The sequence below is a fragment of the Lupinus angustifolius genome, chromosome LG20, assembly GCF_001865875.1.
Source record: "Lupinus angustifolius cultivar Tanjil chromosome LG20, LupAngTanjil_v1.0, whole genome shotgun sequence".
Lineage (NCBI taxonomy): Eukaryota > Viridiplantae > Streptophyta > Magnoliopsida > Fabales > Fabaceae > Lupinus > Lupinus angustifolius.
The window spans coordinates 21,462,173-21,475,664 of NC_032028.1; the positions used below are offsets into that span (position 1 = coordinate 21,462,173).

The 13,492-nt window shown below is 29.5% G+C and overlaps 1 protein-coding gene across 2 annotated transcripts; it reads left to right on the top strand.

The window, feature by feature from the left end:
• Positions 1,487-3,851, top strand: LOC109336746 (probable purine permease 10). Of its 2 annotated transcripts, none has more exons than XM_019573542.1 (2): positions 1,487-1,631; positions 2,460-3,851. In XM_019573542.1, exons 1-2 carry the CDS (start codon positions 1,595-1,597, stop codon positions 3,587-3,589), a joined length of 1,167 nt encoding a protein of 388 aa, XP_019429087.1. In that variant the 5' UTR covers positions 1,487-1,594; the 3' UTR covers positions 3,590-3,851. The 2 variants fall into 2 exon arrangements, with proteins under 2 accessions (XP_019429087.1, XP_019429086.1); XM_019573541.1 differs by having other exon boundaries at positions 1,496-1,631; positions 2,457-3,851.

Consider the following 13,492-nt stretch of genomic DNA (forward strand, 5'->3'; position numbering starts at 1 on the left):
ATGTCAACTTTTATTCAGTTGAAAATAAATTTTGATTTTTAAACTCCCTGGTATTTATTACTGATGCATATTTGATTTTTAAACTTGATGATATTTATCTACTTATTCTAGGAATAAGTTTAAAAATATAATTTATATCTTAGTCATTCATTATATAAAAATCCAATAGTTTAAATTAGTGAATAGATCTAACCATTATATTTTCATATAATAAATAATTAAGATGTAAAATAAGTTTTTTAGTATACATTTGGGAGTAAGTCAATCTCCTCCAATATTTTTATATACAAACATAACATATAAATATGTAAGATAACAATCATTGATTGACTCATTATTATATATGCCTGGCCTATTTCCAGTCACACACACATATATATATATATATATATATAATATTGTTGTTATATCTAATTCATTATTATGATATAAATATACTCCAATATCGTTACTTCAAATGGAAAATACATGTGATTCAGAATAATTTTTTAATATTTAACACTTTTCTTGCATGTATTTGTTTCCTTTATAATGTGCATTGACATATTGGAGATAAATCTTAAACATGTAAAAATGACAAAATAAAATGCATTTACTCCATTCACACAAAAATTGAGTGTGCGTCAAATTAAATTTATGTTAATGGTAAAAGAAAAGGCATTAAAATATAAAACCCAACAATTTTTTATTATAATTTAATTTTTTGGTTAATTGTTTTTGGAGATTTTATACTCATATTAAAGGGTAATAATTTCCTTTGTACATGGCAAACAATTATCATACTTAACAGAAATTCACTGAATGAAAAATACCGATTAAATACTTTTTAAAGTTAGATCCAAACCAAGCATGAAATTAAAGACAAACCAATATTAAAAATGTTGTTGCAGGTAAGAAATATTTAAGGCCAATTATATTGAATTCTCTCCCATTATTTTGAACTTAGATATTGGAGAGTCCAATATTAAAAATGATTGCGACCCATGGACAATAAAATTTTAACGGACATAATTTTAAATTATTTTAATAAAATAAATAAAGTGAAATTAGTTTTAATTTTCCACATACTACTGGAACAGAGCCAAGCTCGATTATTTTATACCATTTCCTTACAACTAATAAGAAACAACTATTGAACATTAGTATGAAATTTTTTATTTTAATGAAATTTAATTTTTTTAACCATGACTATTTCTTATTTGTGTTAAAGAAGATAGCATATAAAATAATCAAAACCATATCCTCTCCTGGATGATCCAGTACTAAAGGAAATATTAATATATATGTTTCTAGAGTGTAGGAAGTTGTGAGTTCGAGTCTCACCATCAATAAAAAAAAGAGTTATAAGGTGCTTTAATGGTAAGAGTAAAAAAGGTTGAGAGTGAGAGTAAAGTCTCACTCACAACAAAACTACTAACAATTATTTAGATAAAAAAAAAGTTTCTAGAATTATCTTCTTTATATTTATATGTGCATGAATTGAATTTTGTACAGAAGCTCTCTCTTCTTCTCACCAACCCTTATATTACTCTTCTCCTCTGCAAATTCTCTCTTCCTTCTATTTCTACTTTCTGAAACTTCCATCAACTTGCAAATGGGAGAAACTCAAGAAGTGCAACTTCACATAACTTGTACGTTAAATTTTCATCTTCTATATTTGAAAAGACAAAGATAACACTTCTCCTTTGAAATTCTTAGTCATAGATTAAGAGCTTAAGTTTAGTATCTATGTGTGCTTTCCTATATAGTATCATATTTTCTCGTCACTTTTACCTAAGCTATTTTTTGTTTAGCTGTAATTATGGTTTAAAATCCTTACATCTATGCAAAACATGTAAGTAAAACTAAGTATTTTTTATGGATATGATGGAAAAATCTGGTTCATTCTCTATATATAGTTCATTGGGTATAATTAAATTGATGAATTTTTATATAACCAAGGTTCCTATCAAGTCCATACAAGACAAGATATAAGTAGCAAGGAAAATAACCTAAGAGTTAAGCTATGTTTGGTGACCTAGGCTAACCTTAATTATGTGGTATGGGCGACAAAGATTTTGGTGGAGGGTTTTACTTTTGAGTTGTATGTAATGAATTTTTTGAGTTTTCTTAGAAAAAGAAAAGATTGTTATTATTCTGAATCATCTATCATGTGATCCCTTAATTATAGCACTATTTATATACATCAAAGTATTGCACATTAATATCTCATTGGTTGAAAGTTCAAGAGCAAGCATTTCTAGTATGAAATACTTCCCAATATAAACAAAATTAAGACGATCTTTTGAAACAAATTAGAAGCATATATCTATGTCAAAATCTAGCTTTTTTGTATTGTTATATTTTCAAGCTTCTCAGTTACTTTTTTAGGACATAAACAATCATTCCATGCATTTGTCCAATCAATGAAATATGATCTATGTTCATCTTATTGATTATTTGGTAATTTTTTGTAGCAGCTGATGGTGGAGCCAAAGGAGCAAACTCATTGGAAGATAATAGTAATCTTCCTAGTCAAGTAAATCAAACAGAAATCAAGAAGGAAAAAAAAACTTACAGATACATTAAAATAGCCATCTTTGCAGCATTTATGTTGCTGGGACAATCAAGTGCAACACTCCTTGGAAGATTATACTATGCGAAAGGTGGAAAGAGTAAATGGTTAGGGACCCTTATTCAACTTGCAGGATTCCCAATTTTGCTACCTTATAAATGCATACTTCGTGAACCTAAAAATAAATTTGATTCACATAAACCTTCTCCTTCAATGTTTGCATTTATTTATGTTTCCTTTGGGTTAATGACAGCATTAGATTGTTTTTTATATTCAGTTGGGCTTCAATTCCTACCTGTTTCTACTTATTCACTTATTTGCACATCTCAGCTTGCATTCAATGCATTATTCTCCTACTTCCTCAATTCACTGAAGTTCACACCTTATATTATAAACTCTCTACTCCTTTTAACCATTTCCTCCACCCTCCTTGTGCTTCAAAATGAACCATCATCAGGTTCAACACAAGTGACTAAGAAAAACTATGCCATTGGGTTCATATGCACCGTTGCTGCATCTTCTGGGTATGGACTTTTGCTTTCTCTTACTCAGCTTGTCTTCAGGAAGGTTCTGAAAAGGGCAAGTTTGAAAGTTGTATTGGATTTGCTAATGTATCAGTGTCTTGTAGCAAGTCTTGTTATTCTAGTTGGACTTTTTGCTAGTGGTGAATGGAAAGGTTTGAAAAATGAAGCCAAGGGTTATGAGTCAGGGAAGGCATCATATTTTCTTACTGTTATTTTTGCTGCCATAGTTTGGCAAGTTGCTAATATTGGTTGTTTGGGATTGATCTTTGAGGTTTCTTCAGTATTTGCTAATGCTATAGGAATCTTGGGTGTGCCCTTTATTCCTATTCTAGCTGTGATATTCTTTCATGACAAAATGCATGGAGCTAAAGCTATCTCTTTAGTGCTAGCAGTTTGGGGTTTTATATCATATGTTTATCAAGATTACCTTGATAATCGCAATGCCACTACACAAAAGACAAGTGATGATCATGCTCCAAATGCTTCTTTGCCTTTAGAAGAGGGTCATTGATGAAGAATTATGTAGGGTTTTAAGTCATTAAATGGAGAATTGTATTATTATCAAATGCTAGTGTGTTTTTGTAATTACATTCCCACAATAAGTGCCAATAAGTGGTTAAGATTGGTTTGCTATTCGATCGTTTGTATCAATAAGTGCTGTTAAGTAGATGATTTTGCTCTTGGGAACACCTTTTGTCTTTTGTATGGAGTGATAGGAGAAGTGAGAAATATATGATATATCATGGTTAATGGAATTTTATCTTAGTGGTCAACAATTCAAATCTAGTCATTATTTTTGTTTTGATATTGTTAAGAGTATCTTCTCACTTTTTGATTAATGAACTAATCTATTTTAGGGTTCGTGATTGTCCCTTTCAATAAGTGTCACTCCTAAGGATTGAATCATTGATCTTTTAATCATCCTGTGATTTAACGATATCTTATATCATTATATCAATACCTTGTTGATAAATTGATCATTATTTATTTTGATGACAACTTTATCCACTGCTACAAAAGAAATACATGGTTGAAGATAGAACAAAATTTATTATTGTATCAAACAACAAATGTTCTTAAATATATCAAACAACAAATGTTCAACCTTACTTCCCAACATGCCCCCTCCACATAAGCCTGCCGGACCAGGCAAAGGGTTACCTTTGACTCATAACAACCGGAAAGAAGTTGGGCTCTGATACCATGTTAATGTTCAATCTCAAAACCAATTGGCAATGAGAGGAGTAGCCCAACAGGTATTTAAACCATTCCCGAGATAATGAGGTAAGCGATGTGTGACTTACTTCCCAACAGACTTTGCCTTAAACAGACTCAACCTATATAGCAAGAAAGAACATGAGTCTGACCTCTTAGTCTGTTTAAAAAATTTCAAAGTCTAGGTCTGACCTGTTAGTCTATTTAAAAAAATTTCAAAGCCTAGGTCTGACCTGTTTAAAAGTCTAGTGTGACCTATTACCTTTTTAAAGGCATGTTATACTATATAATATTAAAATAGGTCATTATATCTATATTTAAATATGTTAATATTCCTACTTTTAATTAGACTCTTCTAACCCTAACAATTAAGTTATATTTTTATATTAAAATTATATATAATAATAATATTACTTATACTAAAATTATATAATATGAACATATTATATAATCTAATTAAATAGTCTGATCTATTATGCTTAATATGCCTTTTGGATGGCTTAAAGGTTGACCTGTTAAAGTAAATATACTTTTCAAAAGCCTAAGTCTGGCTTGTTTATGAAAAAGCCTAGTCTGACCTTGTCTGTTATAGATCAGATAATAGGCTCCTAATAGGCGACCAAACATACTTCACTCTTACCTACGGGTAAGGAACTAATACATTTCAGGGTGTGTGCTTGTCAATCCCTCTCAACAAGTGTTATTTTCAGGAATTAAAAATTTGACGACATTTGTTGGAAGGGATATCCACACACCCTAAAATCATTTTTTTTGAATTAGTTCTTCGTCTATAGAGTAAGGTAATATCCTTAATTATACCAAAAAATGTTAAACCAAAAACAAATATATGGAAAGTTGGTTCAATTTGAGTGACTATGAATGACTATGTAAGGGAGGGGAGAGAGGTTAAAAAACTTACTTCATATCTTAACTAGCTATCAATTCTAGGAAAATTTAATAGTTTAGATCTACTCATTATTTAAACCATTAAATTTCCCTACAATTAAGGCTCAAGATATGAAATAAGTTTTTTAAATATATTCTTGAAGTAAGTGAATCCCCTATGTTTTCTAACTATTTCCTAAAAGGTTAATATACTACAGGATAAATATGCATTTCCTAAAGGATATTTACATATATTTTCTTTCAGAAATATTTATATTTGGGAAGAAAATATGTAGGAACATTTATGTAACTTAATATGTTATTCATGCAGAAATTTATTTTTTGTATCAGTTTTCATTTTCATGTTATACTAATTATGTGTCTTCTTATGAATAAAATTAAATCTTCTATATAACACATTTCCTCTCTGTACTTTTGTTTGCTATATAACCAACAAATTGATATCTAGAAATATATCTTGAGGGATCTGTAAGAAAAAACACACACCAAATACAAATGAAAAACTTTCTATTGCCTAAAATTATCAAAATGAATTTAGAAGTAGTGTTTGCTGCATTGGTACCTCCAGTATTTAATGGAAAGAATTATCATGTATGAAGGGTAAAATGGAACATTTTTTGAATGCCAATGATCTTTGAGATGTCATTGAATAATATTATGTCATTCCAACTCTTCCGGACAATCTAATTGTTGCACAAAATAAAAATGAGATAGAGATGAAGCAAGGAAAATCCAAAATAAGAATATGTCTATATACAATTATTTCACCCACCATTTTTAACAGTATAATGATGAAAACAACCAATAAAATCAGGAATTTTTGGAAGCGAGAATATGAGGGAGATGAAATGGTCAAAGGGATGCAAGCGATAAATTTGATCCAAAAATTTAAGATGCAAAGGATGAAAGATTTAGAAATAATCAATGAATACTCTCATAAACTTCTAGCCATTGCCAACAATATAAGACTCTTTGGTACTAAATTTTCTAATTCTAGAATAGTTCAAAAGATTCTAGTTACACTTCCTAAAAATATGAGGCTGCAATTTCATCTTTGGAAATTTCTAAGGATATGTCAAACATCACATTGGCAGAAGTGTTGAATGCATGACATGCACCAGACCAAGGAGACTGATGAGGTAAGAAGAATCTATGGCGAATGTTTTCCAAACCAAATTACAAAACAATAATGGTTGGAATGACAAAAAAAGGAGGCAAAATAAAAACTATAAAAACTACAAGTTCTACAAACAACAATTACAATAACCAAAGTAACAACAATGAAGTCTTTCTACATTATTCCGACTGCAAAAAATTAATCATCTACAAAAATGATGTTGGTGGAGGCCATATGCATGATTTCACTAGTGTGGTCAGTTAAGACACATGGAAAAGATATGAACGTCTCAACAATAACAACGAGAAGCTAATGCTACTGAAGATCGACCAGAAGAAGACCCACTATTTGTAGTATTATGTTTTGATGCCAACAGTTCCATAGAAAGTTGGCTCATTGATAGTGGTTGTACAAACTACACGACTTATGGTCGAAGGCTCTTCAGAGAGCATGACAAAACTACTATTTCTAATGTCGGATTGAAAATTGGATATACATTGCCACCAAAGGCAAAGGAAAAATTATAATTAAAGATTATATATGTTTGAAATTAATTCATGATGTCCTCTTATATGTTCCTGAAATTAATCAAAATATGTTAAGTGTATCTTGGTTGGATAAAAGCTTTATGATTTTGTTTGAAGAAACACTACATGACTGAAGACAAATTTTGTTTGAAGACAAACACTATATGATTAAAGATTTAGAAGGCCGAGAGGGGTTCAAAGTTCAAATTAAAGGCAAAATCTTGTACTTGGATTTGATGAAAGATGTGCAAGCTATAATATACAAAGAAGATACAAGTATAATACTTTGGCACAAAAAAATTAGACAACTTTCATCAAGATGCTCTAATCGATCTTCATGAAGAAGTATAATCTTGTTAAAAATTTGAATCACTCATAAGAAAAGTCTCTTACACGCATTGCATGTTGGTATGGATAATGTATCACTGAGTTTAATTTCAAAATAAAGGGTGGAGGTTAATCATATTTTTTCCAGCAAAAGTGTTTTCTATCTAAAAAGAAAACTAATTTTATTTGAGCTCTAATATTATGCTTAAGAAAATTATCTATCAATTGAGTTGTCCTGTTGTACCCAAATTTTTTGAGTTGTCTTCTTAATTAATGACAATCTTCAAATGGGACCATAAATGCTCTTCTTTATAAGGAAAGTTTTTAATGAAGAGAGTAATTCAATTATTATAATGATTTAGACACATTTATTATATTGTCTATCACTAATTTGGATTATTTTTTAGAGTTAATTACTAAATATTAATTGTAGATGATGCAGTAACGATGTAAAAACTCATACATTTTTTGGTACTCCTAATATTTGGTAAGAAATTAATTTCTTTCGAGGTGCAGGTATGAATTGAATTTTTGATCTTTGGTCATCAAGAGGAGCCTTAGAACATTAAACCACTACTTCATTGGTATAAAACTTATACATTTTTTTGGTTTCCCACAGATATCCTCGCACTGGAGGCAATCCTATTCAGTCGAGAATATCCACAGATACATGGGGCTAACACGAGACCTTGCTTAAGGGGAATCAAACATGTACCACTTGAACCACATCGAAAACATTGGAAATTATTTAATCCTCCAAGTTTGAATACTCAGAAATTTATGTATCCTACGTTCTACCAAACTTTGAAAAATGATTGTAGAAATGATTACTCTGCCATTACTCACTGCAACTGTCCATTGTGCATGGCAAGAAAGGCCACGTTCCACCTTTACACTACACACATTCAGTATTATCATCTTTGTCATTGCCAGATAATTTATATCCATTACTTCTATATGTATTTGTTCAAAGCTACCCACGAAATATTATTTATTCAAATATCTGTTATTTAGGAAAAGCATTATAATATCAATGGAGCATAATGTGCTTAACCTAATACAACTGAATTAAACATTTACTATACAAGACCAAGGAAGAATCAATACATCACTAAACAAAACAGAAAAAATATGTACATTAATAATATAAAAGTTGTACATTAATAATATAAAAGTTTTTTATATTATTACTGTATTATCCACCGTTCATTTTAAATAATACTCAACAAAATATTTGTGATCATATATCAATATATTTAAGCCTCAGGATGTCCCAATGATAAGCTTTCAATATAAAGTATTAGACCCTAAACATATTACTAATTATTAATATTATTTTAATAAATTTTTTTTAACTTTATTACCTTAAGGTTCAAATCCCAAAACTGTTGTTAATTGTCAACATCTTCTCTTCATAGTCTCCTAAAACGTAAACCAATTACTAATATCATTCATTTTTATTAGTATTATTGCATGCAAAGATGTACATTAAGTTGCCCCAAATACTTGTAAGTGGAAGGAATTTATTTAAGCATGTGTTATTAGGTTTGATCCTGATTTTTTTTTGTAGAAACAATATTATTGGAAGAGAGCTAGGCTCGTATTTATATTTCCCATTACCTTAGACAAATTTTTAATTGGGGCCTAATTTAATATCTCGTTAATTATTTAATTTGGAGTGAACCAAAATATAAAATAGAAGAATATTTTTTATAACATTATGATTAAGAAATATTAAGAAGAAAGATGAAGACACAGAGATTGCAGAGTAAAAAACATGACCAAATAAATATTAGATAACAAATAAATATTAGATAACAAATAAAATATTGGGATAAAATAATATAAAAATAATAACTAATACAATTACTATTTGATAAAATTATTAGGAAAACTATAAGAATAGCTTAAATATAAAATTTGATAACGGATGTAAGTTATTATGGTACAAGTTGTTTATTTAAGCAACATGAACTCTAATCATAATATCAATTTAATTTAATATAAGTCAAACAAATTAAAAATTAAATTTTTTGGGCCTTAGACAACCGTTTCAATGGTCGGGCTTGGATCTTTTCAAGTACCAAAAAGTCTATTATTGAAATTTGAGGTAAAATTATTGATGAATTTAAAATTTTTTATTTAAAAATAATTTAAAGTCTACACCATTAAGTTTTTTGGAAAATAGGTGTCACTATATTCATCTAGTACTATACCTTCAAGCATTAAAGAAGATCTAGATTCCTGGATGATCTAAGGCTTATGACCTTGGGACAAGTGTCAATTTAAAAATTTGATGACTATTGCAAATGTATATCAATTTTTTATTACAAAGTTCTCCATCATGAACTATTTCATTAATATGAGAAATTAATATTAGTTGTGGTGTATGATCAAATCTTAACCTTTAGAATATTGTAAAATATTTTAAGATCTAATAAAATTTTATATTAATAGACCAACTTTTTATTGGTCACAAAAGATGTATCTTAATTTACAACAATTTAGTTAGATAGAAAAAAATATTTACAGTTTAGAAACTAAATAAAGAAATATCAATACTAAAAATGATATATTTAATTAGTTTAGAACAAATTAATATATTAATGTTAACTTTTTTTATTGGATTTCTAATAATAATTAGCAAAACGATACTTATTAACAGAAATAAATAAACATATTCTATCATCTAAACTAACCAATAGAAAATCTACTTCTTCCACATATAATCAATAGTTAACATGAGTTTTTGTAATGAAATCCAAGGCCATATGTTATGAATGGGCTTAAAGTAAAGGCCAATAGGAAGTAGAAGAACACACTCCTCTTAGTCTTGAAGCTTCTATTGTGTCTTTACCATTCAACATTGTGAGAAACAAATCTGAATTTCTTTGTCAAGCTGGACGCATATAGAAGGAAAAGAATCTCTATTGTAATAGAGTCAAATTGTTTACTTTGTATATGTATTTAAGGATAAAAGTGTTTACAAAATATATTTAAAGGATAAAAACTTCATATCATACTATTTTATCTTTTATTTTTCCATGTCCTTCCATTAATATTTTAACGATAAAAATTTCATCACAAATATCAGAATTCATATGATTTCTTTCCTCCTTCCATTAAGATTTTATCTATTCACTAATTACTGTGAGATTTTAATTCGAGAGAGCAATAATTTCACGTGCAACCCAACTCTTGAATCTTAACATTATTATTGATTAATATGACTGAGAATTTGTTATGTTTCTGCTCATTAGGCAAAAATGAGTATTCATTAGGAAATAAAGAGTCAATATGACAGTAAGGAATATTCCACCTACAATGTTAGAACACTTATGTGACTCATTATGCTATTCATGTATAAATTTATTTTCTGCATCAGTTTTCTTTTTCATAGTATATAAATCATGTGTCTTATTGATGAATAAGATTATGCCTTCTACATAACACATTTCCTCTATGCACTTCTGTTTGCTACATCACCAACAAATTGGTATCTAGAGCTATATCTTGAGGGATCTGTGAGAAAAAACACAAACCAAACAAAACCAAAACACTTTATCTATTACATTCTATTGCTTAAAATTGTCAAAATGAATTCAGAAGTAGTGTCTATTGCATTTTCACCTCCAGTACTTACTAGAAAGAATTATCATGTATGAGTTGTTAGAATGGAAGCTTTCTTCGATGCTAATGATCTATGAGATGCCATTGAACAAGATTATGTCATTCTAACCCTTCCGCACAATTCAACTGTTGCACAAATTAATAATGAGAAGGAGATGAAGCAAAGAACGTCCAAAGTAAGAACACGTTGTCTATATACAGTTTGTTTCACCCACCATTTTTAACAGAATAATGACACTGAAAAAACTTGTGGAATCTGGAATTTTTTTAAACAAGAATATGAGGGAGATGAAAGGGTCAAAGGGATGCAAGTGATGAATTTGATCCGAGAATTCAAAATGTAAAGGATGAGAGATTAAAAAACAATCAATGAGTACTCTTATAAACTTCTAGCCATTGCCAACAATGTAAGACTTCTTGGTACTGAATTTTATGATTCTAGAATAGTTCAAAAGATTATAGTTACACTTCCTGAAAAATATGAACCTGCAATTTCATCTTTGGAAATATCTAAGGATATGTCAAGCATCACCTTGACAGAAGTGTTGAATGCATTACAGGTACAAGAACAAAAGAGGTTTATGAGGCAAGAAGGATTTATGAAGAGTGCTTTCCAAACCAAACTACAAAATAACAATGGTTGGAAAGACAAGAAAAAGAGGCAAAGTAATAACCACAAACATGCAGGTTCTACAAACAACAAGTACAATAACAAAAGTAACAATAATGAAGTCTTTCCACCTTGCTCATACTGCAAAAAAACTAATCATCCAAAAAACACATGTTGGTGGAGGCATGATGCAAGATGTTATAAGTGTGGTCAGTTAAGACACATGGAAAAATATGCAAGTCTCAACAACAGCAACAATAACAACAACAAGGAGAAGCTAATATTGTTGATGGTCAACCACAAGAAGAGCAATTGTTTGCAGTATCATGTTTTGACGCTAATAGTTCTACAAAAAGTTGGCTCATTGATAGTGGTTGGACAAATCACATGACTTATGATCGTGTCATTTTTTGAACCCGGTCTTGGCCCAAGAATAATGCATACTCATTTTAGATAAAGTCTTTTTAATATTTTTTATTATTATGAATATGTAATTTGACATATAAAATGATAAATGTATATATATGATTAATCATGTGTATATGATGAAAAATTAGAGAATAATAATACTTTCGACCAAAAAGGTGACATTACTATGTATACATTTGCATAGACACATACAAACATCATGAGTGAATGACTATGAGACGGGTTGGGGCAGATCATGCTTTGTCCATACCCACCCTAAATATTGACCAGATCTAATCTTTGAATCTGAACCCGACCTCTGACTCGATGAGACTTGACCATATTCGAATAGTGTATCAATCTTTAGTTTGTGGGATAACACTAAAATAATCATAACAGAGAATGAGTTAAGTACCATTAAAGAAAATCTACCAAACCTCATCAATGTATTGTGTTGTTTCTTGAGATTAGAATGATGTTGATGTTAGGTTGAGTCTCCAACTGAGTCGCTTTCAAACCAATGTCAGCAAGGAGATCATAAATTAGTGAGCAAGTTTACTTGACTAAAGATGAATCATTAATTAATCATGTTAGATTAGAGATAATTTTTGTTTAAAAATAATTTCTTTTTACTTATAAGATTTAGCAAAAAAAGTTAGCTAATTGAAGTGACTCATTTTACACTATTCAGTTAGTTAATATACTATTTTATCAAATTAAACATTTTCCAATATACTAAGTTATCAACCATATGCTTTGAGTTCCTGATTTTTCAATCTCTAACCGACTAATTAACTTTTAATTCATTTTTGTCAAACCTAGCCCTACACACCAATCCAAAAACCATATATTTTGTACCCCTAACCTTTATGCTTACTAGATAAGTAACCAATTTTGTTGCTTTCATATGGTGTAGATATATTCTAGAACACATTTGAATGGGATCAAGTCTTCCTACCAATTTAAAAAACAATTAGTATTTTTTATATAATCATATGTATCTCTTTACTTTATAGGTAACGAATTAGTCGATTACGATATGTATGTTTGTTTATTCCAACAAATATCGCTTTTAAGAATTAAATTTTTGACATATTTATTTATCTGGGATTTAGTTGGGCCTTACACCACTAGATTAATGTTTTATTGGTAAAAACAATAGCATAAACATTATGAAAAATAATGGTAGTATAGACCTAAAAATACAAAAGACAAACCTCTATCAATGGAAGGTGACTGATATGAGCCTGGTGGAATGAAGGGACATCAAATTCACAAGAAATATGACATAAAAAATGAAGCTACATAGCTAGGGATAAGATCATCTGTTTTTAACTGTGTCTTATTCTTTGTCCCAAACCAATCACATAATGACACGTGACTAAAAGAATTTTTAAAAAAAAAAAGTTATAAAATGTGACAATCTGATTGGTTAGAGACAGAGTCTGAAACACAATTTGGGAGAGATAATATTTTTCCACATAGCTAGTGATATCATTTTCATAGTGACACTTGATGATTATTTGATGGAGGCTCTTCATTGGTTGGTGAGTGCCCCATGTCACCCTTTTCCCCATGTTTTCATGCAACAAATCATGGTTTTCTGATTCATAAACAAGCATGTATATATGTGATGCTTACATTTTTATCCCTTTTTTATCTCTCTTTCTTAGC